This window comes from Typopeltis vanoorti, chromosome 19, assembly GCF_054136105.1.
Source record: "Typopeltis vanoorti isolate ZY-2024b chromosome 19, IOZ_Tvanoo_1.0, whole genome shotgun sequence".
NCBI lineage: Eukaryota > Metazoa > Arthropoda > Arachnida > Uropygi > Thelyphonidae > Typopeltis > Typopeltis vanoorti.
Window position 1 is genome coordinate 15,475,929 of NC_143567.1, and position 24,084 is coordinate 15,500,012.

General features: G+C 37.5%; 1 protein-coding gene across 1 annotated transcript in view; it reads right to left on the minus strand.

Moving 5' to 3' along the window:
- Window positions 1-5,963: 5,963 nt before the first annotated feature.
- LOC150095877 (uncharacterized) overlaps window positions 5,964-24,084 on the minus strand; it is a 710,412-nt gene continuing 692,291 nt past the window's right edge. The window contains exon 53 of the mRNA XM_090409554.1: window positions 5,964-6,669. Within this exon, the coding sequence (XP_090265680.1) occupies window positions 6,638-6,669 (32 nt within the window). The 3' untranslated portion in view covers window positions 5,964-6,637. The remainder of the gene's footprint in view (window positions 6,670-24,084) is intronic.

Below are 24,084 nucleotides of genomic sequence, written 5' to 3' on the forward strand. Positions count from 1 at the left end.
TGTAATTTACACTTATGTATTGGTAATGCATAATAACATGCTACGAAACTTTAATGGCTTATCACAGCATAGCCAGTAAGAAAGCAAATGCTTCATATCACTGATATTTTACCTGTAGTTACTGAAGCATTTTCAAGGTTAACTGCAAAGGCTCATAATGTATAATTGAATAAGAATAGAAAAGTTCAAGCAAGCATTCTGATATTCGACTGCTTCTGAGTTCCTCAGAGATGGCTAGTTTTGTTGTTCTATTGGTCAGAGGACAACAATTTCTCAAACTTTTGGCAGTTTTTCTACAGCCAAAATTTATTTAAATTTGGAGTATTCTGTGAGCATAAGCTGATAATAGACTTTTGTTCACTGTTGAATTTTTTTTATTTTAGGTAATGATATTTTCCATCTTACTGCATGTCAAGCTATTGATCTATTACTTCACTTTTTTCTGTCTTGATTCATAAATATAATGTTGTTCTTCTCTTCACATCTGTACATCTACCAGACTGTCTAATCCTATATGAGGGTGGTCTGAAATGTTCTTGGCCTAACAATGAAAAAACGAATTTATTATTTTTTATTTTTCAACATAATCTCTCTTAAGACTAATACATTTATTCCAGCGATGCGCCATTATCCCATCCCTGTAGTGGTTCTCAGTAAGATCTTCAAATTACCCCTCTACAGCTGCAATCACCTCTTGATTTGAAGGAACACACTGACCATCGAGGAAGAGTTTTAGTTTTGGGAAGAGACAGAAGTCATACAATTTGACTTGCTGGTTATCCAATACCATATCGTGCACTTGATCGGTGATTTCTGGTTACACTTTTTGGATGCTTCACGTTTTCAAGGCTGGTATGGCCACATTTAAACTCCACAGCCCATTTATTAATTGTCAAAAACAAAGGAGAAGAGTGTCCATAAACTTTTATGAATTTCGAATGAATTTCTTTTGCTGTTAAACCTTCTTTTACAAAGAATTTTATAACTGCATGATATTCAATTTTATTCACTTCAAGAGATTCAGACAACACTTTCGCTTCAGACAGCTGTATAAAACAAACTACTTGATAGAATGACTTGCAATTTCACATGGATGCTTATGACAGATGTACCAACTTTTTAGACCACCCTCATACACTCTTGGTGCTGATAATTATGGATGGAATTCATCTTTAAAAGAGTAGATAAGGGAAGTGAAATTCACCCATTATCAGTACAACATATACACATATTTGCAGCTAAATGAAAAGAACAGTAAAATTATGTATTTATAAGTTAGAGCCAGTTGGAGTAAGTAACTAAATAAGTGCTGGCTATGTGTTGATTTTTTTGCATATGCTGGAAGCATCAGAATAAAGGGAATGAATTTGTGGCATTGACTGACTCCGTCTCTCCAAAGATTGTTGGTCAGTGAAACTTGGTTAACTGAGAAAGATGTTCAAAACAGAGATAGAAATCGAAGGGTATAGCATTTGGCAGGATAGGGAAGATAACCATGGTGGTAGTATTATTCATGATAAGAGATGAACTGTTCCTTCTTGGGAAGGGGATCGGAAAATCACAGTTGAAATAATACTAATGGCTTCAAGATATATGGTGTGAAATAGATGTTCATGAGACAAGATATTTAATGGCATGTCGCTATTAACCAGGGAATACAGAAGGCAATGAGCAAGAAATGTTCAGGCAAATTAGTCTGTGTGCAAAGCAAGTGATCATTATGGGGAACTTCAACTATGGCAATATAAACTGGGCAGCATGCAGTACTCAGGAAACTGAGTTTTTTGATTTGCTGGGAGCCAACTGTCATAGGTAGCATATAGATCAAAAGATTTAATTGTTCCATCAGAGGATCTGACTGTGATTGAGATGTCATACTTGCTTGAGTTGGCAACAGTGAACATATAGTCATGACATAGAGGAGGAGGAGAATAAATAGGCATGAAGTATTGAGGAAGAAGGAATTTATGTGGAACTATAAGGCAGGCAACTATCACAATCCTTAAAAACTAGCTTGTAGCAGTACAGTGGATGAAGGGATTTTAAGGAGGAGGGATTAGTAGTTCATCAGAGATACTTAGGGAAAGAATTATTGGTGGCAATAGCAGATTGTAAAGAAGATAAAGCGGTATGGAGTCAAATGGATGACTACGGAAATTAAATGGAATTGCAAATGAAAATGAGATTGTGGAGGATATATAAGGAAAGAAGTGGAGAGCAGTTGCATTGGGAGTGTAGGACTTGGGCTAGTAAAGTGACTGGTGTAGTAAGGTGAGAGGAGGCTAGTGCTATAATCTGGGGAGAATCCTGGGAAGTTTTTCACTGTGTTGTGGGTGGAAGGAGGAATGATTGTGAACAGATTGCCTTGCTGGATGGATATGAGACTCAAACCAATGTGGATTATACAGTTGAGCTGTTTGGTTATATTTTATTGGCATGTTCTATTCTGGTACAGCAGGTTTTATTCCTAAAAGTATATGGAGAAATGAAATGTTAGAAGTAAATGAAGAGACTGAGTATGTTGAATATCAGTAAGGCAGAGGGATAAGATGGAGGTTTGCCACATATTTTGGGGGGGAATGTGCTGTGGAACTGACAGCCATTGTCCTGTCTATTTAATGAAAGTCTTGGAGTGGGACATGTTCCTGGTGGGTGAAAAGGAGGATAATGCTGATGCATAATGGAAGTATTGGGCTATAGGCCAGTTTCTATTTCTTTTGTGGTTGTTGGAAGTTTGGAAAAACTGATGAGAGCTTGTAAAAAAATTGGACATATAAGAGCAATATTATTCATTCAGGCTAGCATGGATTTGTTGAGTGACACTCTTGTTTCAGTAATCAGGGTAAGATGTGATTTTTTGGATTTTGCACAAGTATTTGACTGGATGCCATGAGAAGTTGGCTTTTAAGTTGTAACATTTCAGTTTTGGATATCAGGTTAGTAGTTTGAATTGGTAACTGGCTTTCTTGATAGATATCAGAGAATTGTATATGGTGAGTAGTATCAGGGAGTATTTTGAAGTTAAAAGTGGAGTTCCTCAAGCTTTGCTACTGGGACCATTACTGTTCAATCTTTTGACAAAGATTAAATAGTAATTTAACTATTCAGTTGTTTATTGATAATGTGAGGCTTGGGAAGGTTATTAGTAATAGTGCTAATGTTTTTGGATCTTCAAGAGGATTTGAATAATCTGGACAGGTGATATCGGTTTAATGTACCTATATATAAGGTTTTGAAGTTTGGAATCCACAGTGGGATGCTTCATACTAGTTTGATGGCAAATTGGGAGTTATTACTGTGAGAAATAGAAGAAGGCAAAGGGCTGTTGGGGATGACTGTAGATAGAAATTTGAAATACAGAGGACATACTGCAAAGACTGTGAAACTCAGCGAGCTGCTGCAATATTGTGGTGGTGGTCCCATTATATAATGCTCTAATCAGATCACATCTGGACACCAGAATTTGAAGGGAACGAAGTAACATTGGAAGGGTATAGAGACAGATAACAAAAATGATATCAGGACAATGTTGACTATTAGGATAGATTGAAGGTATGCAAACTGCAGAGTTTGGTGGATAGAAGACAAAGGGGAGTATATGATTGAGACACTTGAGATAGATGGATTAACACTAGGGTGAATTTTGATATGGTAAAATGAGGGGAAGGAAAATGGACAAGGGGACAAAATAAGTTTTTGCTTAGAGAAGTAAGAGGATGAATGCATTGCCTCAGAGGATGGTAAAAGTGTAGATGGCGAATGAATTTAAGAAGTGATACAACAGACCACTCACAATGAGTCTTGTGGTTCTGTGGAGGTCAAGAAAACGATAATATGGTAAAAATAGACTAGCAGACTATCTGCTTAACATCCTTCATGAGGTGGAGAAAATCTATTAACCATAAATAAAAAAAAAAGCTCTGCTTCAAAAGTTAGATTATTTTGGGAATCAGCATAATACTCTATCATACACTTCTAGTTTAAATATCTGCCTGTAAAAAAAAAAAACTATCATTAGGGAGACCTGTTATCCTTTATCAAAAACAGCAATACTGTCTATCCTTGACTGTAACCAGAGGACAAAATGAAAACATACACTTTTTTTTTGTATTAAATACTTTGTTTTTCATTATATAATTTACACATATAATTAGAGCTTATTAGAATACTTCAACTTTCTTATTCCATTATACAATGTGTGTCTTTGTAATTAACTTTTGTGAAAATGTCCAAGTAACTACAGGTAAAATTCTGGTAAACAGAATGAGAGGTGATAAGATTGAGACGTTTAAACTGCTGAGAGGTAATTACAGTGTTGACACTGGGGAGTTCTTTCATATGGTGGAACAAGAGGAAGGAAGGAAGAGTCAAGAGGTTATCCCAGAAGTTATGAATGGAAGTGGTAAGAGGGTGTGGAGTAGCTTTTTTTTTTTTTTTTGCATGGAGGGTGGTTGGACCATGGAATGCATTGTCTGATAATATAGTGAGAGCACTGAATTTAAGGAATGGGAAAGTAGACATTGTGTTGTTTAAGATAAGCCTCCCATGATCAGTCATGACTCCATGGAGATCCTGAATAATAATAATAATCATAAAATATCAGTGAAGAGTATATTTTCTTATGCTGTGTTGTGGTAAATCATTAAATTTTCAAAGTATTAATATGTGCTTAAAATATTAAGCTATTATTATAAAAATCAAGTGAATATTAGATCCAGCATTATTTCAAAGCTGAATGTAGAAACTATGAAAGTTTTGTAAAAATAAGTTGACCAGAGAGCTTACAAGAATACACTTCATGGCATTTATGAGTCTCCCTAGCATGAACCATTAGAAAACATGCATGTTGCCCAGGCATCCATATATTTGCTTTCTAATTTCGTCCATTTAAGGTTTCACTGGTCTGACAGCTGTTTCAATTTGGTTTTCATCAGAGACCACGCAGAAACCTTAAGTGAGGAAAAACTTTCTTTCAATACTAAGGAACTTGAAATGCTGGAGAGGTTTATTTTTCGTAAGCGAACTCTTGGTCGGTGTGTAAAAGTATTTACTAAAATAAAGAGCTAAAAGGCTTCAGTTTGGCAATTCTGGATCTAATATCCACTTGATTTTTATAATTTTTGCATCACCAAAAGGCTTCATCTGAAGCCTTTTGGCTCTTTATTTTAGTAAATATTAAGCTACCATATTTAAGGCCTGGGAAATTAGTCTTTTTATTTCTCCATATTTTAGTTTTAATTAAATAACATTTTGTTTCTCCACATTACTGTGATTTCTTGTCTATAATCCTACCAAAGGTTAAGATCTAATCAGATTACATATTAAAATCAAATTTTAATATATGGTTCAAGTTTATGTGGTTAGGTATCACAAAGTTTGTCTACTCTTGTCGTACATAACAATATATGAGATTTTGGAAAATTTATTTTAATAAAGTCATACTGTCCATTATGCGTACTTGCTTTTCACTTAAACTATTGGATATTGACTAACTTAAATTATACTGTTGGAATAGTAAACTAAAAAAAAAAATCCTTTTTTTTAGATACACATATTAGGAATTACGTGACACACGACTTTCAATCCTTTATTTTTGACATAATTACACTTGAAATTAGTAACTTAACCCTTAATTAGGTGTGCAGTGGTATTGAAAAATCCCAACATGCAGCAAAATGGCAGCAAGCTATCTTCCATATGAAAAGTTTGAACTTTTTTTAACAGTACTACAATTAGCATGTTCTCAGAATTTAAATTATTTTTGGAATTACAGTACTTTTTTTTAAAATCCCTAATGCAGAATAGGTCACACTGCTTTCAGTAGCATTCAAAAATCTTGTTATATAAAAGCATTTTCAATTAGTCGAATGCTACACTGGAAAAAAACAAACAAACAAAAAAAAAGAGGTGTGTACTGTGGAAACTAATGGTGATGATTATTAGTTTCCACAGTGCATCCCCCCCCCCTTCCCCCTGTGTCTGGAAACTAACTTTTTCCATTTTCTTAAATAAAAATGTCTTCACATTTCCAGGTTTTAGCCCTTCAAAAATTTATTAACCTCATACTAAATTAACAGCTTGTTAACAATGAATATATTTTATTGTTTTTGACTTTTTTTGCAATCTGCAAGTGGGAAATCTTATGCAGAGTATGTACCTGCTTCAATTACCAAAAAGTGCAAACTTGATTAAGGGTTAAAAATGACAATAATTGTTTTCATTTACATCTTATTAGGGCAAGATTTAAGATAGGATTCTTCAGGACACACTGTACATCTGTGCTGGACACAAAAGACAAATTAAATACTTATTCTAAACACAAACTATTATATACAAGAAGGCTTCCAAACAAGAGAAGTCTTTTGTGAGCAGTCCTGTCTTGTGAAGCACCATGTGTTGTCATACATGGAAACTGTATGAAAGTTGAACTGACTGTTAAGATATGTATGATGTGAAATATCTTGCTGCATAGCAAGAGATATTAAAGTTGGCATGAAAAAATGTCAAGATTAAGCACAGTAATAAGCAACCAAACAAAAGAGAAGTTCTGTAAAGAAGTATGATGGCATATTTCGTTTCAGATTGACACTGTTCATGCATATGAACACACACCATATCTTTCCTTTCTGATTTGTAGCTATTGGACTTGGTCTTCACTATCACTTGTATCTAATAATAGAAAAGAATATATGTTATAAATTTTTTCATGAAAATAAGTTGAAATTGGAATAAGTGGGATTTACTATCATTAATACAAAATTAATATATGGATTAATTAATTGTATTTCCAACATGTTTCATTATCTATATCTACTAGTAGCTTGGATATATACATGCGAGTAAAAATTAATATATAGAAATGTAGTACATAGGTCATTAATAATAGAACAATAAATAACTTGTGTTCACATGTTGCATATATTATATTATATCATCTATCAGCTTCTTGCATTAATTAATGATTGTTTGAATAGCTGAATTCTGAGGAACTGAAGGATTTGATTTGGGATTTTGACATACCATGCTAGATTAAGCCATGATTCTTATTTAGAGCTCATGTGAACAGATAACTTCGCTTGATACTTTGAAATGACATGCTATGATATTCTAACCATGGACCAATCCATGGAATGATTGGTTATGTCATTTGAGCAATCAACTGGACTTTTCTTTTCTCTCTTAGGTTGCCACGGTACCTCCCCTCTCATAGATTTCCCAATGCTTTGGCCAGTTTGGTCTCTCTCTCGGATCTCATCGTGTCTGAGGACTGGTGACCTTCCTGATGATGCTTTGCCATTTCTTTCTCTCCTGTACTTCTCTTATTGCTTGTTCAAGTCCAGTGATTCTTGATATTTGGTCAATCCACCTGTAGGGTGGTTTTCCTCTTTTTATTTTCCCACAGGGTTTACCCTGGATGATTATTTTTTCCAGGCAGCTGCCTTCCCTTCTACATATGTGTCCAAAATATTGCACTGTTCTCTTGTCAGTTATGTTTATCAGTCTTGTGTGGATATTCAGTTCTTCTAGGATACATCTGTTTGTTCGTTTTTCTGTCCAAAACACTCTTCTCCAGTCATATTTTTCGTCATTGTCCATTAATTTTGGTCTTTTTGGAGATGTGCCTATCTTTCCATATCTTAGTTAAATCAGTCATTGCTTTCTTAGCTAGTGCTGTTCTTCTTCTTATCTCTTTTTTACATATTTTTTTGTTATTATCACTCCAAGGTAATTCCTTCTACATCTATCTCTTCTGCATTGTTTATAACTATTATTTTGGTTTTGCCTTGATTTATTTGTAAACCATGGCTTAAGCTTTCCCATTCTAATTGATTTAGGATGGATTTTAATTCCTGTTCATTTGTTGCTATTATCACTGTGTCATCTGTGTATCATAAGTTAGTGATTGTTCAGCCACCTAATTTAATGTCTCCATTCCACTTTTTTAGAGATCTTTTCATTCTAGTTTCACTGTAAAGGTTGAATAGTAATGGTGAGAGTATGCATCTTTGTCTTGAACCTTGAAAAAGGTTCAAGACAAAGATTTCCCAAATATTTTGGCCAGTTTGGCCTAGTAAGGGTTACTGCAGATAGGTCTGGATTTATGCATAAGTTAGATAAGCATGCCTAAGGTAACTAGTGCCACAGCGAAAATTTGAATTAATTGATCTTAAAACTTGTGCTTAAACTTAAAGTTTAAGCACAAGTTTAAGCCTAAATCGAATGTCATCAAAGACAGGAATGGATCATTACTAACAGAAGAGTTGGAAATCAAAAACAGATGGAAAGAATACTGTGAGGAACTGTACAGCAGAGTGGATAAAGAAAATGTGGAGTCCTCCCACCAAGAAAATTTTGATTTGGAACCACCTCCACTTAGGCATGAAGTTGAAAGAGCAGTTAAGCAGCTCAACAGCAATAAGGCCCCAGGTGCAGATGAAATCCCAGCAGGGTTAATTAAGGCCACAGGGGATGGAGAGATAAGAGTGTTTCATAGATTGATTACAAGGATATGGGAGACGGGATCATGGCCTAGAGACTGGAAGAAGTCAGTTTTCATACCACTACACAAGAAAGGTGATATGAGGGCATGCAAGAATTATAGAACTATTAGTTTGATATCTCATGCAAGCAAAATTTTATTAAAGATCATGCTAAATAGGATTGAGGCCAAAGTTGAGGCAGAGATGCCCGAGGAACAAGCAGGTTTTAGGAAAGGCAGGGGCACCAGAGATCAGATCCTTTGCCTTAGACAGATCATAGAAAAATATAAAGAATTCAGACTCCCTCTGGTAATGTGTTTCTTAGACTACTCTAAAGCTTTTGACTGTGTTGAGCATGTGAAACTGTGGGAAGTAATGAAAAGAATGGGTTTTCCTCAACACACTATCAGGTTGATAGCCAACTTGTATAAGGAGAAAGAAGCCACAGTAAGAACAGGTGTTGGATTGACTGACTGGCTTCAAGTTGGAAAAGGAGTTAGACAAGGATGTTTACTTTCTCCTCATTTGTTTAGTATATATGCAAAGGACATCATGCGTGAAGCATTGGATGAGCTCAGGACAGGAATTACGATAGGAGGTAGATTGATCAGTAATCTGAGGTACGCTGATGATACAGTACTCCTTTGTAATGACATTGAAGAACTAGGACTAATTCTTGACAAAGTTAACAAGATCAGTAATAACAGAGGACTTCAATTCAATTCTAGCAATACAAAGATCATGGTTCTCAAAGGAAAAACAAACAAACTCTTGAGAAACAAGTGTATCTTAATGGAGAAAGAATTGAGGAAGTCAGCAAGTTTGAGTACCTGGGATCCATTATTAATGTGAAGAATTGCTGTTCAGAAGATGTCAGAAAAAGGTTAGGAATGGCTAAAACAACAGTCAGAGACTCTAAATGGGAACAAAGTTGAGGATTTTAGATGCAGTTGTTTTTCCAACAGCGACTTATGGATGCGAGACTTGGAACCTAAAGAAGTCAGATAAGATGTGGTGTTACAGAAGGCTGTTGAGGATATCATACACTGAAAGGCATACAAATGAATGGGTGTTAGAAAAGATTAGTAGAACTTTAAGGCTCCTTAAAGATATTGACAGAAAAAAGTTAAAATATTTTGGACACATAGAAAGGACGGAAGGAGGACTTCTCAGAACAGTAATAAGGTAAAGTTCCTTGAAAAAGAGGCAGGGGTAGACCATCAATGAGATGGATGGATGACGTGTGTGGAGTGACTGATCTTCAGAGAGTTTGAGGCTGCCAGAAAAGCAAACAACAGGATTACATGGCGAGGCCTAGTGTGGAACATCACCGAGCATCGGAGTGACCATATGGCATCTGTAGATGCCCAGTGAACATAGAGAGAGAGAGAGAGATCAGCTGTTCTATCAAACATCACAGTTTTTAGATACATACGGATTTTAACTGTCAAAATAAATATTCTGTTAGTTAATTTATTTATTGTGGTACTAAACTAACTGGTGTTTAATTTAGTGTCAGGTAATGTTATGCACAACATACATACATCTTCAAGGCCAACCTTTCCTAATTGGGTTGTGGGGGCAACAGCTGCAGGAGGAACTTCAAATGGTCATGATCCTCTGTCACCAAGCTCAGGTGTTCTGGTGGGATTCCCAAATGTGTCCACCCAAGGTTTTGGATATAATCTATCCAGCGAGTCCTTGGCCGTCCACGTGGCCTCCCACCCTCTGGCTTGGCAAAGAGGGCCTGCTGAGGGAGCCTCTCTTGTGGCATTCTGACCAGGTGCCCGTACCAACATAACTGTGATCTCTCAACATGGAGAAGCAGTGGTTGAGTATTGAGGGTTTCCCGAATTGCAGAACTGTCGAGTCTTGTCAGCTCCGCAACCCCTCGAAGGAACCTCATTTCAGCAGCTTAGATTCGTGTCTGCATTCTTTCAGTCATTACCCAACTCTCATGACCATAGGTGAGGATGGGGACATAGACTGTATTGAAGACAGCCAGCTCTGCCTTCTGGCTTAACTCCCGCTTCAATACTACTGAACAGCCAAGCTCCCGCAATATTGAGCTTGCTAAGCCAATTCGAGTATCTAGCTCTACGTCCGATTTTTCATCATTCGTGAATATGGACCCAAGGTATTTAAACTTCTCCACCTGCCTCATTGGGACTCCACTTACATGTAGAGTGCACTGGGATGGTTGTCTTGAGACCACAAATGTTTCAGTTTTGGCCACACTGATCTTCATTCCGGCGTCTGCAAAAACAGCTACAAACTATCTAGGATCTGCTGGAGGTCATCTGTGGAAGAGCTAAGTAGAACTAGGTCATCTGCAAAAAGCAGACGTCCAATTTCTCAAAGACTTGCCTTAAAGTGAAGATTTGGTCAGTTGTGCTTCTACCAGGACAAAAGCCACATTGTTCTTCCTGGAACTTTGACTCAACTATGCTCCTGTACCATCTTTCCAAGCACCTAGCATACACTTTCCCAGGTAGGCTGAGCAGAGAGATGCCACGATAGTTACTGCAATCCTTCTTCTCCCTTCTTGAAGACTAGTATTATTATGCCTGTCTGCCATTTGGTGCTCGCCCAGATATCTAAGCAGCCCGACACACTCGAGTCAGCCAGAGAACACCATCTTGATTTAAGGCTTTTAGCATTTCAGGCCAAATTTCATCATCGCCAGCAGCCTTGCCCGATTTTAGCGATTTTATTGCTAAATGGACTTCTTCTGATGTGAGACTAGTCATTGCCCTGATCTGTACCTCTTGGATGTCCACAACTGCTGGGCCACCCAGTTAAGAAGGCTCTCCAAGTATTCCCTCCATCTGTGGAGGATATCCTTCTCGGTTGTTAAAAGTGCACCATCAGAGGCCTTAATGCGCTTGCTGCACGATTTCCTCCATTGAAGGCAGCAGATGGTCTGCCAGAATAATTTGTTTGCATTTGCATAGGATGAGTCTAATCGTTCTCCAAAAATATCCAAGCCTTCTGCTTTGCTGTCTTTACTGTCTCAGCATACCGCAAACACGTCTCAGGTGACCTGACCCTAAGCCATGTTAGGTAGGACTCCTTTTTTGCCCAGACAGTTTTTTGGACTTCTTGGTTCCACCAAGGTGTCCTTTTCTCACTGCCTGTTGCCATGCCGAGCCACTTTCTGCCACAGCACGAGAGTGCAGAGGCAGTGACAGCTGTTCTGAACAGCTTCCACTCCTCCTCAACATCTGCAGTATGCTTGGGAATCTCTTTGAACCTGGAGGAAATGTCATCTGCAAAATTCTTCCTCACAGCCTCATTTTCCAATGCCTCCCATTTCACATGGTATAGCTGCTTAGGCCTAACAGCATTGATGATAGCATCTGGTTTCTGAAGCCATAGAGTGCACACAACAAGGTGGTGGTCAGTTGACAGTTCTGCCCTTCTTCTCACATGAATGTCCAACACTAAGGAAAATAGGTCTGCTGAGACTATAAAGAAGTCAATCAGAGAGCTTTGTTCTAGTATATCCCTGTACCAGGTATACTTATGGACTTCTCGGTGCTGGAAGAAGGTATTCATTATGGACAAGCTAGCAGAAGTCCAATAATTTCAACCCATTCGCGTTAAGGTCAAGGGCGCCGTTCCTCCCAACCACACCACTCCATGTCTGGTCATCTGTTCCAACATGTGCATTGAAGTCACCCATTAGCAGGACTGATTCCATGTCTGCCACCCTGTCAAAAGCAGCATCCACTTCCTCTAGGAAGGCAGAGTATTCTGACTCCAGATTAGGTGCATAGGCTTGCACCACAGCCAAATCATGGTTTTTCATCTGAAGCCTTAACACACACATACCTGTCCCCCCCAATGGGATCCACTCAGCAACACAGTTTGACAGCTGGGGGCTTGTGAGTATCCCCACACCCGCCTGAACAGACATTGTCGGGCTCACAATGTCTGTTCATTGTCGGGAGTAGTATCGCTTCCACCCCTTATCCAGGTCAACAGTTCCAGAGCCTCTCCTCTTGGTCAAAGAAAGCCCGACTAAGTCTAGCCGTTAGCACTTGGCTTCCTCAACCAGTTCTAACTCCTTCCCTGTCAGAGAGAAAATGTTCCAGTAGCCTAAAGCCATAGCCTGGTGCCGTTGCCATTTCCATCCTTTTGCAGAACCATTTCTTTGCACTGCCCCTAAACACCTTTACAAACAGGTAGCTGGCCCATTGATGGAGTTTCCTCTAGCAGAGTGGTGTCTAAGGGAGACTGTAACATATTTTTCAAATGAGTTCCTCTGCCTAAAACCAGAACGCATCCCTTGGTAACCCACTCGACGGACGATGTGGTATGAACATTTTTTGATGGCCTGATCATGTTACTGTGTTTGATAATGTCCTGTTAGCACAAGACGAAATGATACAGCAAAATAGGAAAGATTCCCCTCAAATACTCTAATAGCATTTGGGGGAAGGAGCAAGAAGAGAAGAAAGAAAGAAGCAAGGGAGGAAGAGCAGACCAGTCTACAGATAATATAACAATGTATATTACATGAAGTAAGGCATGGTCCAGCATGAGGTACCTCGGGTTTGCCATGCCCATACTCACTAAAGTGAGCCCCTGAGGCTATGTTATGCACTAATTAATTTTTATTGTGTTATTATGTTGAATTTGTATTTTTCCTTGCAAGTAAATTTGTGATAATAACCCTCCTAATATGAGTTCAAGAAAAAGAAAAATAATCGAAGAAAACAGAGGATTCAATAAAATGTGGATAGAGAAATTTGCATTTATAGAAGTAAATGGAAATCCCCAATGTTTAATTTGCCATCTACAACTTCAAAATAACAAATCAAGTAATGTCGAATGACATTTTCGAGGAAAACGTTTAGACTTCAGTAAAACATATCCTGAGGGTGATAATAGATAAAAAGCTATTGAAGAATTACAAAAGAAAACTTGCTTCAGCAAAGAAATTTGTCAACTTGGACGAAATCTTCGTTGAATACTACTGAGGCAAGTTTTTTGTTATCCCTTGAAATAGCAAAAGCAGGAAAACTTATTTTTACTGAATTTTTTAGAAATTCACCTTTTACCTATGGTGAATTTCTAAAAAATTGCATGTATAATGTCTCTGAAATTCTATTTAAGGATATGAAAAATAAGGACGAGATACATAAAAAAATTAAACATTTACCTCTTTCAGCTAGAAATGTCAAGGAACAGATTGTAACAATTTCAGCAGGTTTCAAATATGCAAATTATGGATATTAATTCTGCCGATTTTATATATATTGTGGTTGATGAAGCAAATGATATTTCCAATATGTCACAATGCTGCGTAATGGTTATATATATCATATCTTCCGGTATTCAAGAAGAACTTCTTGATCTGCTAATACTTAAAGGACGCACTACAAGTCAAGATATTTCAGAAAACCTTCTAACAAGTTTACAGAATAAAAATCTAAATATTAATAATATAGTATGCATTGCGACCAATGGCACGCCTTCTATGATTGTGAAAAATAAGAGGTTTGTTAAATTATTCTCCACTCATATTCCACATGGAGCTGTTTCATTTCATTGCATTAAGAAGCTTTAGCTGCAAATTCTTTGGGATTATTACCACAACTAAAAAAGAGTGATGGATGTTGTTGTGCCAATGATCAATTTCATCCAACTTCAGGTATTGAATCACAGACTTTTTTGACACATTTTTAGAGGAACTAGGTAGTCAACATAAAGATTTAGTGTCATTTACATTCTGTACGATGGTTATCAAGAGGAAAAGCATTAAAATGTATTTTTCAGTGCTTAAAAGAAGTAACAGTTTTCTTAACCACTAATATTATAACTTAAATCATGCGGAACTTCTCAGTAATCCCAAATGGTATTACTGAGATGGTATTTGTCATATCAAGCAAAAAAACAAAATTTTTGTTTTTTTTGCTTGATATGACAGAACATTTTAATAAGCTAAAGTTGAAGTTGCAAGGGAAGGGAAACACAGCCTTACAATTACTAGAGGGAGTCCTTACCTTTGAACAGAAACTAAGAGTGTTTTTCGAAGATGTTACTGAAGAAAAATTTGTATATTTTGAATATCTAAAAAATTATAGATTGAATTTAAATCAAGAAAAAGTTGATTGCAAAATATTTGCTGAAATGATTACTGTAATTTTAGATTCATTTACAAGCAGATTTCAGGATTTTAAAAAACATCAGGAAATAATGAAATTTATTATTACATCCGTTAAATTGCAATTTAAAATTAATAGATATTGAAGTTTTTCCCAGAATATCAATTGCAGAACTACAAATGGAGCTTCTGGAAATTCAGAATAAAAGCATCTGGGTACAAAAACTTCAGGAAATGGTAGCACAAATTGAAGAAAATGAAGAAACTATGGAAGAAAGACCACAGGAAGTTATATTTAAATGTTGGAATTCTTTCAATTAATTATTCAAATGCCAGGCGACTGTTTTTGGGGTTTTGACTCTTTCCAGTTCAACATACAATTGTGAACAATTTTTTGCTTCAATGAATTACATTAAAAATAAGTAGAGGAACAAATCGATTGATGAAAGTTTGAAAGCCGAATTACTATTAAAGTGCATGACATACAATCCAGATTTAAGTAAATTGTCCGAGAAAATGCAAAATCAAAAGTCTCATTAGTGAATTTTAAATTAAAACAATCAAATATCTATTAAAATACATAATATTGTATTTTTGTTCGGACTAATTCTTTTTGCAATACAAATTCTGACTAATTTGCAATATTATACTTACTTAAACATGTTTTGTGATTAAAAACTTAATCAAACTTAGTCGTTTTATTTATTGAACATATAAAAAATTTATATGCAAACATAAAAGTGGTATTTGGTATCTAGAAGTACTGAATTAAAAACAAATTTAGTTAAATTTGAACTAAGTGCAACTTATGAGTCACCAGGAAAAATCAAATTGAATTTGTGGCTCCCAAAATTTGGTTTTAATTAATTTTTTTGGTGGAATGGCTCTTTGGTTCAAAAAGGTTCCTGACCCCTGTCTGAGAGCCTCAGTATGCATAATCTAAATTAAAAATACCAAGAAATTATATTGTCGTGTTTGCTTATACATGGATAAAAGATTACTTTTATCCATGTATAAGCAAACAAAGTTTGCATATGAAGTTTCTTCATGACTAGGCTACTTGTATATAGAGGCTAATAACTTCACATTAATTGCCTTAGTATTCCATAATATCCTATAGTATCCTGTATACCATAAAACAAGAATGTAATTTCTTGGCATTTTTAATTTAATTTATAACCAAATGAAAAAACACTTGACACTTTTCCACTACTTTTATATGAGATATGAATTTTGCATTACTTCATCTTTGGTATCTCTTCTGAGTCTATCTAACAGATAAGATTAGGTGTTGACGGTTATTCATGACTTATTTTTTAACAGTATTAACAACACCAAGCAATTTTATTAAAAAAATGTTTTATTAATTGATTATATTTCACTGAATTTCAAATCAGCATCATCAGAGCACAACACACTTGTACACGCGACAGTGAGTGAGTAAAACACTCACTGTCACATGTACAAGTGTGTTGTGCTCTGATTTGCTGATTTGAAATTCAGTGAAATATAAGCAATTAATAAAACATATTTTTGATAAAATTGTTTGATCTTCTGAGTCTGGCTCCCACTGATGTGGTTTTCTGTGGATATAGTGTCTACTGATGTGGCCTTTTACAGGGCCACTTCAGTGGATGCTTTTCCCTGGGATATGAGCAGTTCTGCTTAGTGGTAGGATGAGCCTGTCACTGAGTTTAACCACTGCTGAGTAATGAGTTAAATGATCCTCCAGGTCACTTATTGATTGAGGGATCATCCAAGTTTTTGAAGAATGCCTGTACTTAAACAGTCTTTCTTCCTGAGGAGTAGAGTGGTTCTGCTCAGTGGTAGGTTTTTGCCTGTTAATGAATAGATAGAGGCATCAAGTTTTTTGTCCTGAGCAATTCTGGTCAGGAGTGAAGAGTTAAGTAGCAATCCTTATTAGGATCACTGACTGAGATTTAGTGATCTTTTAGATTGCTTAGAGTTTTTGGAGAGGTATCCTCTGACTTTAACAGTTCCTGAATAAAGGTTGAAACTGGTTTGGGTAGTGGCCTTTCCCATAATGCATAATAGTATTGTGCACCCGAAAGGATGTGTGTTTTACATTATCGATACAGTGACCATATTTTTTTGGAGAAAATAAAGGACAAATCATAATATAAAAAAAAAGCAGGTTGCGTTTATTTGTTTCACTAAAACTAAAAAGCTTTATAACATTTATTATAAAATATAAGCATAAACATAGCATTTCAAACAATCATATTATTACTTAAAAAATTTAATTTTGAAACTTTTCACAAGAATGAACTTTTTTTTTAATAAATCAGGTTTGTGTGTTAAATATTCGTGTCAAAGTTGCATTTGGTATAAATGCATGCTTTCAATGTTTCGATTTTTAATTGTTTTTTTTCACAGGTCCACATATTGTTCACTAATGAAAATACTTGTTCAGTGGGGCATTAGATCCAGGGAGACATAAGCAAAATTCAACTATTTTTAACATGTTTTTAAAAGATATGTGTTTATCTGTGAAATAGTTAAAATTTTCAACCCATCTATGTTGGTAGGACTCGTCATTTTGTCGCCATTCTTTGATCTTTTCACTGGTGACATAACTTTACAATGCATACACATGCACAATCGATGATGCAGCCATATATGCCGTGCCACTAGCAAGTTCTGGTGAAATGACAGTTTCATGTTTCTATGGGCTGTGTGCTGTGCACCAATATTCAATTTAGTATTTCAATTCACAAAATTAAAGACAAAAATGGCCATTTTAGAAAAAAAAAATCTAAAGGACAGAGAAGTGAAATAAAGGACATATGGTCACCGTAATTATGGAATACTAAGGCAATTAATGAAAAGCAAATTAAATTAATTATAGTATAATTTCTTGGCATTTCTAATTTATAACCAAGTGAAAAAACTTTCTACAAAAAAATAATCTAAATTTGCTCAGTAGGGAGACTCCTAAAAGTTTAGGGGCATAAAATAGCTTAGGGAAAACAACAAACTTAATACTACAGCCTCAATACTATTGATTTTACAATACATGGGTCTTTTTAAGGTGATTAGTGGTGTACCCCAAGGTTCAAGTCCTTGGACCATGTTCAATCTATGCATTAGAGCAGGGTTTCTCAAACTGTGTTCTGCGAAAAGTTCTGGAATTTATCATTTTTGTTTTCTAAGCATTTTTCATGAATAAATATTTTATAGTAGAAATATTCTGAGGAGAATAATATTCGTGAATATGTCGAAAAGCTCAGACCCAGAACACCTAATAACATCTGTGTATCATTAATTTTCACACATCGAAACCTTCCAACATTTGGGAAAGGGAATACTGCTGTTTATGACGAGTCATAAAAATTGCCTGCAAGTGGATTATAACAATGGTGGCATATCCTCTGTTCTCAAAACTGAAGGAAATGATATCTGTGTAGCAAATGTCAGTGACCAAGCAGCATATTTTTAAACATGGAAATATTCACGAATTATCGTTAATTTTCACACATCGAAATCTTTCAACAATCAAGAAAGAGAATACCGCCGTTTATGACCGATCATAAAAATTGCCTGCAAGCCGATTACAACAATGGATAGCGTGTTCTCAAAACTGAATGAAATAACATCTGTGTTGCAAATGTCAGTGACCAATCAGCAAGGAAGTATAAAGAAAATTTTTCCACTGAAATTGAAGATCAAGGTAGTCTGTATCTGGTTCTCAGATCTAGTAATACTGAATACTTTCTTCGTAAGTTCGTATTGCAGTGTGTAAGTGCTTGTTCTGAAACAGGAGTGTTGTGATTTTTTTAAAAGTAATAGGAATACAGATTTAAATTCTAATATGAATAAGAAACAAGGGATTTTAATTTCTTAACACCAAAATTAAACAAAGTTTAATTTTGGTGTTAAGAAATCTCTTATTGAAGGTGTTTGTGAACAGACACAATATAACAAGCTAAGTTAAGCACTCAGAGGATAAGGAAGTCATTTTGCCTTTTTAGAAGGCCTTGATAAGACCACATCTAGACTACTGTGGGCAAATTTGGTCTCCTGGGTTCCAAGGAGATAGAGAGGCCATGGAAAAGGTGCAAAGAAGAGTTACAGATTATATTGTGTTGATGAATGATGTGGAAGTGGATGTACAGACTCAGGGAAACTAGATTTATTAAGGGGGGGGGGAGAGTAGATATGCAGACTTTAGGGAGGCAGTTGAGTGTATGAATGAGTATATTATGCCCGAGCGAGTATGAAGGACAACAAATCAGAATGGGATAGTTAGTATAAGGCATCAAAGTAGGGATGGGACAAATGGGCTTCTGCGATTCATGTACACTAATGCGAGGAGTATTAGGAACAAGAAGGAAGAGTTTTTGGCTATGGTTGGCACTTCCAGGCCACAGGTTGTCGGTATTAGTGAAACATGGCTGACAGAAGATGATAAAGCTAGTGGGATTGAATGCGATGGGTATAGTGTGTTCAGGAGTGACAGGGTGAATAAAAAGGGGGGAGGAGTGTTAGTGATGATAGCTGATGAGCTTCAGCCAAGGAGTATAGAAGTTGAACTGTTGAGTATAGAACTGCAGGATGGGGAAAAAAGCACATTTGAGGCTGTTTGGTGTGAGATAGAATCTAGCAGAACAAAATATACAATTGGGTGCTGCTATAGACCGGGTGATGGAGTGGATGGTAGGGATGGTATGCATAAGCAAATAGAAGAAATGAGTGGAAGGAGGGTAATTATTATGGGTGATTTCAATTATGGTAACATTGACTGGAAAGAGGAGAGGGCACATGGGAGGAAGGAATTAGATTTTATGCAGTTATTAAGGGACAACTATCTACGGCAACATGTATTGGAAAATACCAGGGGGCAGAGAGTGCTGGACCTAGTAATTGCAACTGAGAATGTAGCTGTAACGAACATGACCATGTTGCCACCAATTGGTGAGAGTGACCATAAGGTCATGACTTGGGAGGTGGCTAAAGGAGTCGAATTTACAATTAAGACAGGGTACATGTGGAATTACCGGGCTGGTAAGTATGACAAGCTTAGGTGTGTGCTTGGCTCAATGCCATGGCATGTAAAACTGCAAGGGCTGGATGTTGATAGTGCATGGGAGGTGGTTAAGAACTGTTTGCAGGAGGCAATGGTTGACTGTATACCAAGAGTCCGAATAATAAATCAAGTAGGGGTTAAATGGATGAATAACACTATTATTACTATTATTACGGGCAACTCCAGGGAGTCATTAGACTCATCGAGGGAGGCCCCAAATCATATTCATCACAACTATTTGACATTCATACAGTATCTATCATACCTCGCCTTAAACTCATTCACTGTCACAGCATCCACCACAGACTCAGGGAGCGCATTCCACTCATTCACTACTCTAAAAGTAAAGAACCCAGCTCTAACACCTTTACTAACCACACTTTTGCCCAGTTTCCATGGATGTCCCCTAGTCCTCCCACAACCAGCCCTGTTCTCAAAAATATCTTCTGAATTAATTTTATAGAAACCCTTCAGTAATTTGAATGTCTCAAAAATATCTACCCTCCTCCGCCTATCAACCAATTTTTGCAACCCACAAATAATCAACCTGTTCTCATACGATTCATTCCACAGACCTGCTATCATCTTGGTCACTCGCCTCTGGATCCTCTCCACCTCCTCCCCATCAAGAAGAAACCTAGGTGACCAAATCTGAGCACAGTAGTCTAGATGGGGTCTTATCAAGGCTCGATACAGAGGAACAATAACCTGCTTGTCTCTGCTTGTCAACGTATTCTTCAGCAACCAAGTGATTTGATGAGCTGTTTTGGTCACTTTTGCAATGTGTCCCCTAAATTTCAATTCCTTATCTACCAACACTCCTAAATCTCGTGCCTCATCAATTTCCTGGAGCAGGGTTCCACCAATGCAGTAAACTGCCGCCAATCTTTTCACCCCAAAATGCATAACCTTACATTTTGCCACATTAAACTGACATCCATTCGCCTTAGCCCAGACCTCTAATCTATCCAAATCATCCTGCAAAATTTTGACGTCATCTGCATTCACTATTGCCCTACCCAACTTCGCATCATCCGCAAACAAATGAACTGTTCCTCTCAGATCATTTCCTATATCATTTATGAACAAATTAAACAGCAGTGGTCCAAGAACAGATCCTTGTGGCACACCACTAGTCACAGGCCGTCTTGTGGACTCTACTCCCGAGTAAACCACTCTCTGATATCTCTCCGTCAACCACCCTCCTATCCATCTCACCAACCCTATGTCCATTCCCATATGCTGTAATTTACTGATTAGAATTCCATGTGGAATCCTGTCAAAGGCCTTGGCAAGGTCCAGTAGAATCACCGTAAACCCATTACCCTTATCCAGTTCAGCCGTCACTGTGTTATAATACGTGAGCAAGTTACTGAGGCATGACCTACCCTTCACAAAACCATGCTGTCCCCGATACAGTATTCCATTTTCTTTTATCCAATCTTGTATTTTCCTCTTGACTATTTTCTCTAAGACCTTGACAATGATTCCTGATATGCTAATCGGTCGGTAATTTACAACAGCAGTCTTGGAACCACCTTTATGCAGTGGAACTATTTTCCCCTCTTTCCACCCGCTCGGGACTAACCCAGACCCGAGACTCAAATTAAACAAAATGGTCAAGGGTACTGACAATTCTTTAGCTGCTTCTCGTACAACACGAGCTGGTATACCATCCAATCTCACAGATGTATTGACATTGAGGTTATGCAATAGACTACTCACCTCCACTTCATTAACCACAATTCCCGTATAATCTACTGGTTTATTCGTTTCTGCAATGTCACCACCTGGATGATATACTTTTGCAAAGTGCTCACTCAGTAACTCAACTATCTCAACTGATTCAGTTACCTCCCTACCATCGGCATTCTTTAAAATCAATCTGCCATGTACATTTTTCCTTTTACTTGCTACATATCTAAAAAACTGTTTAGGATTCTCTTTAGCCTGCATGGCCAATGTTCTTTCGTAATCCTTTTTTGCTTTTCTTACCACACTCGTCACCCTTCTAGCCTGCGCTTTATACCGTTCATGTGCCTGCCGGTCACCCTTCTCCTTAAATTCCCTCCATAGTTGTTTCTTTTTTTGCAACTCAAGCTTAATGGTGTTATTCATCCATTTAACCCCTACTTGATTTATTATTCGGACTCTAGGTATACAGTCAGCCATTGCTTCATGCAAGCACTTCTTAACTACCTCCCATACACTATCAACTTCTAGTCCTTGCAGTTGTACATGCCATGGCACTGAACCAATCAAACTCCTAAGTTTGTCATACTTTCCAGCCCGATAATTCCACATGTACCCTGTCTTAATTGAAAATTCTACACCTTTAGCCACCTCCCAAGTTAAGACCCTATGATCACTCTCACCGATTGGTGGCAATGTGGTCATATTTGTTACAGCCAAATCCTCAGATGTAATTACTAGGTCAAGCACTCTCTGACCCCTAGTATTTTCCATTACATGCTGTCGCAGATAGTTATCCCTTAATAACCGCATAAAATCCAGTTCCTTCCTCCCGTGTGTCCTCTCCTCACTCCAATCAATGCGACCATAGTTGAAATCTCCCATAATAATCACCCTCCTTCCACCCATTTCTTCTATTTGCTTGTGCATACTGTCACCACCATCTTTTCCATCACCTGGTCTATAGCAGCACCCAATTGTATATTTAGTTCTGCTAGCCACAATCTCACACCAAATGGCCTCAAATGTGCTCTTTTCTCTATCCTGCAATTCAACTTCTATTCTCCTTGGCTGGAGCTCATCAGCTATCATCAACAATACTCCTCCCCCCATTTTATTCTCTCTGTCATTCCTGAACGCACTATACCCATCACATTCAATCCCACTAGTTATATCATCTACTATTAAGCTTGAGCTGCAAAAAAAGAAACAATTGTGGAGGGAATTTAAGGAGAAGGGTGACCATCAGGTGCAGGAACAGTATAAAGCTCAGGCCAGGATGGTAACAAGGGTGGTAAGAAAAGCAAAATCAGATTACGAAAGGAAATTGGCCATGCAGGCTAAAGAGAATCCCAAACAGTTTTTTCAATATGTTGCAAGTAAAAGGAAAAATGCTCATGGTAGAATGATCTTAAAAAATGCTGAGGGTAGGGAGGTAACCGAATCAGTCGATGTTGTGGAATTACTGAGCGAGCACTTTGCAAGAGTATATCATCCAGGTGGTGACTTTGCAGGAATGGAAGAACCAACAGCTTATACTGGAATTGTGATGAATGAAGTAGAGGTAACTAGTCTATTACAGAACCTCAATGTCAATACATCTGTGGGATTGGATGGTATACCAGCTCGTGTCGTACGTGAAGCGGCCAAAGAATTGTCAGTGCCCTTGACCATTTTGTTTAATTTGAGCCTCAGGACTGGGTCAGTCCCAAGAGAGTGGAAAGAGGGGAAAATAGTTCCATGGCACAAAGGTGGTTCCAAGGCTGCTGTTGAAAATTACCGGCCAATCAGCATAACAGGAATCATTATCAAGGTCTTAGAGAAAATAGTCAAGAGGAAAATACAAGATTGGATAGAAGAAAATGGGATACTGTATGGGGGACAGCATGGTTTTGTGAAGGGTAGGCCATGCCTCAGTAACTTGCTCACGTATTATAACACAGTGACGGCTGAACTGGATAAGGGTAATGGGTTTACAGTGATTCTACTGGACCTTGCTAAGGCCTTTGACAGGATACCACATGGAATTCTAATCAGTAAATTGCAGCATATGGGAATGGACATAGGGTTGGTGAGATGGATAGGAGGGTGGTTGATGGAGAGATATCAGAGAGTGGTTTACTCAAGAGTAGAGTCCACAAGACGGCCTGTGACTAGTGGTGTGCCACAAGGATCTGTTCTTGGACCACTGCTGTTTAATTTGTTCATAAATGATATAGGAAAGGATCTGAGAGGAACAGTTCATTTGTTTGTGGATGATGCGAAGTTGGGTAGGGCAATAGTGAATGCAGATGACGTCAAAATTTTACAGGATGATTTGGATAGATTGGAGGTCTGGGCTAGGGAGAATGGATGTCAATTTAATGTAGCAAAATGTAAGGTTATGCATTTTGGGGTGAAAAGATTGGAGGCAGTTTACTGCATTGGTGGAACCGTGCTCCAGGAAATTGATGAGGCACGAGATTTAGGAGTGTTGGTGGATAAGGAATTGAAATTTAGGGGACACATTGCAAAAGTGGCCAAATCAGCTCATCAAATCACTTGGTTGCTGAAGAATACATTGACAAGCAGAGACAAGCAGGTTATTGTTCCTCTGTATCGAGCCTTGATAAGACCCCATCTAGACTACTGTGCTCAGATTTGGTCACCTAGGTTTCTTCTTGATGGGGAGGAGGTGGAGAGGATCCAGAGGCGAGTGACCAAGATGATAGCAGGTCTGTGGAATGAATCGTATGAGAACAGGTTGAGGATTT